Source organism: Salpingoeca rosetta (assembly GCF_000188695.1).
Source record: "Salpingoeca rosetta unplaced genomic scaffold supercont1.18, whole genome shotgun sequence".
Taxonomy (NCBI): domain Eukaryota; class Choanoflagellata; order Craspedida; family Salpingoecidae; genus Salpingoeca; species Salpingoeca rosetta.
In genome coordinates this window covers 155910-158409 of record NW_004754916.1, presented here as the reverse complement: position 1 = coordinate 158409, position 2500 = coordinate 155910, and the positions used below count along the sequence as shown (strand labels likewise).

At 56.4% G+C, this 2500-nt stretch overlaps 2 protein-coding genes across 2 annotated transcripts in view; one reads left to right on the top strand and one right to left on the bottom strand.

Moving 5' to 3' along the window:
• Positions 1–2100, bottom strand: part of PTSG_06446 (inosine monophosphate dehydrogenase 1) — a gene marked incomplete at both ends in the record, with an annotated part of 4551 nt that extends 2451 nt beyond the window's left edge. The window contains 7 exons of the mRNA XM_004991769.1: positions 1–181; positions 408–612; positions 844–935; positions 1119–1305; positions 1481–1631; positions 1785–1908; positions 2070–2100. The exon at positions 1–181 is cut by the window's left edge and continues 2 nt beyond it. Coding sequence (XP_004991826.1) covers positions 1–181; positions 408–612; positions 844–935; positions 1119–1305; positions 1481–1631; positions 1785–1908; positions 2070–2100 — 971 coding nt within the window. The remainder of the gene's footprint in view (positions 182–407; positions 613–843; positions 936–1118; positions 1306–1480; positions 1632–1784; positions 1909–2069) is intronic.
• Positions 2101–2341: 241 nt separating this feature from the next.
• PTSG_06445 (uncharacterized protein) overlaps positions 2342–2500 on the top strand; it is a gene marked incomplete at its 5' end in the record, with an annotated part of 2408 nt that continues 2249 nt past the window's right edge. The window contains one exon of the mRNA XM_004991768.1: positions 2342–2402. Coding sequence (XP_004991825.1) covers positions 2342–2402 — 61 coding nt within the window. The remainder of the gene's footprint in view (positions 2403–2500) is intronic.

Genomic DNA, 2500 nt, shown 5'->3' with positions numbered 1-2500 from the left:
GTGACGACGTTGCCGGCGATGACCTGGACATCGGGGAAGGTCGATTTGATGAACTTGATCATGTCAATCTGGAACACGCTGTTGCCCTGCGACGAGTCAATCACAATCACGTCCACACCGGCCTCCGCCAGCGTGCGCACACGATCGCGGTCGTCGGGACGCGTGCCAATGGCAGCACCGACTGGTGATGGTGATGGTGATGGTGGTGGTCGTGGTGATGGTGGGGGAATGAGATGAGCGTGTGATGATGTTGAGGCAGAAGAGGATGCTGAGCAGGAAACTAAGGGCAGAGCAACAGCTACAACGACGGGACCAAGTGCAACAGCAACAACACGAGCGACTCAACCCGCCCCGCCCCCACCATCACCAACACCACCATCACCATCGCCCTCATTAGGCGGACGCACCGAGGAGCTGGCCGAGGGCGTCCTTGGATGCGAGCGGAAAGTCGCGGCTCTTCTTCACGTCCGAGCGGGAAATGAGCGCAACAAGCTCAAACGCGTCGTTCACAATCGGCAGCTTCCCCTTGCGCTCGTCCTGCATCAGCTGATTGCAGTCGTCCAGCGACATGTCCTGCGTGCCCGTGATCAGCTTGTCCGCTGGCGTCATCACCTGATTGGCGCACAGAGACGCGCGCGCATGCATGCACATTGTGTGGCTTGCGTGAGCAACCTAGCAAGGCAAAAGGCAAAGATCACGGGCTTCAAATACAAACGCAAACACACCCAAGCACAATCACAAGTTGCACGCACAAACGCTTAAACACAGATACACACAGACACAGACACACACACGAAACACACAGACAGACAGACAGACACAAACACACACACACACACACACCTCTGTGACGGGGTTGGCTGCGCCCTCGTCGAGGTAGTCGATATCGCGGGAGGTGACAATGCCGAGCAGCTTCCCGCCAATCCGGCCCGTGTCTGATCACGTCCACCAACGCACAGCACAGCACGGGTATGAATGAGCACACGTTGTCCAAACATGCAGCAGCGAACCGGACAAATTTCGGCGCACGTGGGCAAGTGTGTGCGTGTGGACAATAAATGTGCGAAAATATGCGTTGTGTGCACAGCAAACGCGCGTGGTGTCATCTCGATCGTCACCTGTGACGGGGACGCCACCAAAGCCGCGCTCCTCCTTGATGGCGCGAAGATCCTGCACGGTGGCCTTTGGGGTGCACACAACAGGGTCCATGATGAACCCCTGCTTGTACTTCTTCACCGTGCGCACCTCGTTAGCCTGGTACTCTGGCGTGCAGTTGTGGTGCACAATGCCAATGCCGCCCATCAGCTGCCGGGCCACAGAAACAAACACAACAGCACGGCGCGAGAAGAACAAAACGGCGTGAGCGTACACGTGTACATGAGGGCTTGTGTGCATTTGCAAGTGCGTGAGTGCTTGTGTGCAAGAGCACGAGGAATGTGCAGGCGAGAGCACCAGCGCCAGACACACGCGACCAACCAACCGCCATGGTGATGGCCATGCGGGCCTCTGTGACGGTGTCCATCGGGGAAGACACAAGAGGCGCGTTGAGGGAGATCTTCTTGGTGAGGGGCGACTTGCACTCCACCTCCTCGGGCACAAAGTCAATGAAGCCAGGCAGGATAAGGAAGTCACTGCCATGCAAGAGCAGAACACAAAGAGGTGAGTCAACAAGGTTCAGTCACAGCAACAAGAAGAAGAAGACAAGGGCGAGGAAAGCCAGGTGAGGAATGCAGAGGTGAGGAATGCCAGGAGGAGGAGGAGGAGGAGGAAGGGGGAACACTTACTTGTAGGTGAGACCACCGAGGGTGTAGGGGTTGTTGATCAGCTGCTGGGCGGTCAGGCCGTCCTCAGGCACGTAGCCATGGGCGCCCGTGATGAGCTCACTGCCAGCGTTGCGGCTGCTCAGGCCTGGTGTGGACACAAATGCAGTCAGATGAGGTGATGAGAGCAGAAGAGGTGGGCGGGAATGTGTCGGGGCACGGCACGCACAACGTGAGATCCACGAATGGAATTGACGAACGAAACCTGGTGGCAGTGGTGTAATGATGCGTATCAGTGCTTCCACTCACGTTCGCGGTTGCCGTTCTTTGCGTCAGACATGATGAACTCAGAGGAGGGAGAGAGAGAGAGAGAGATGAATGCGAGGGTTGATCGATGCGTGGACAACACAGAGGGAGGTGAAGAGAATGAGACAAACAGCAAGCATGTGTTGGGAGCACGGAAATGACGCTTGCTTGCTTGCGACAAACGCGCACACGCCGATTGCAACAGAGCAGAAAAATATGACAAGATATAGTCAAATTGTCTACAATGGTGGTGATTCATTTTGTGGTGTTGCAGAATGTTGTCTGACTTGGTTCGCGAGCACAGCGAGGCAAAGGCCAGAGCCAAGGCCGAAGCTGGTGCGTAGCTCGGTTTGAGTTGCTGTTGTTGTTGCCGTTGGGCGGTGCTCTGTGTGTGTGTGTGTCGTGTGTGTGTGTGTGTGTGTGTGTCGTGTGTG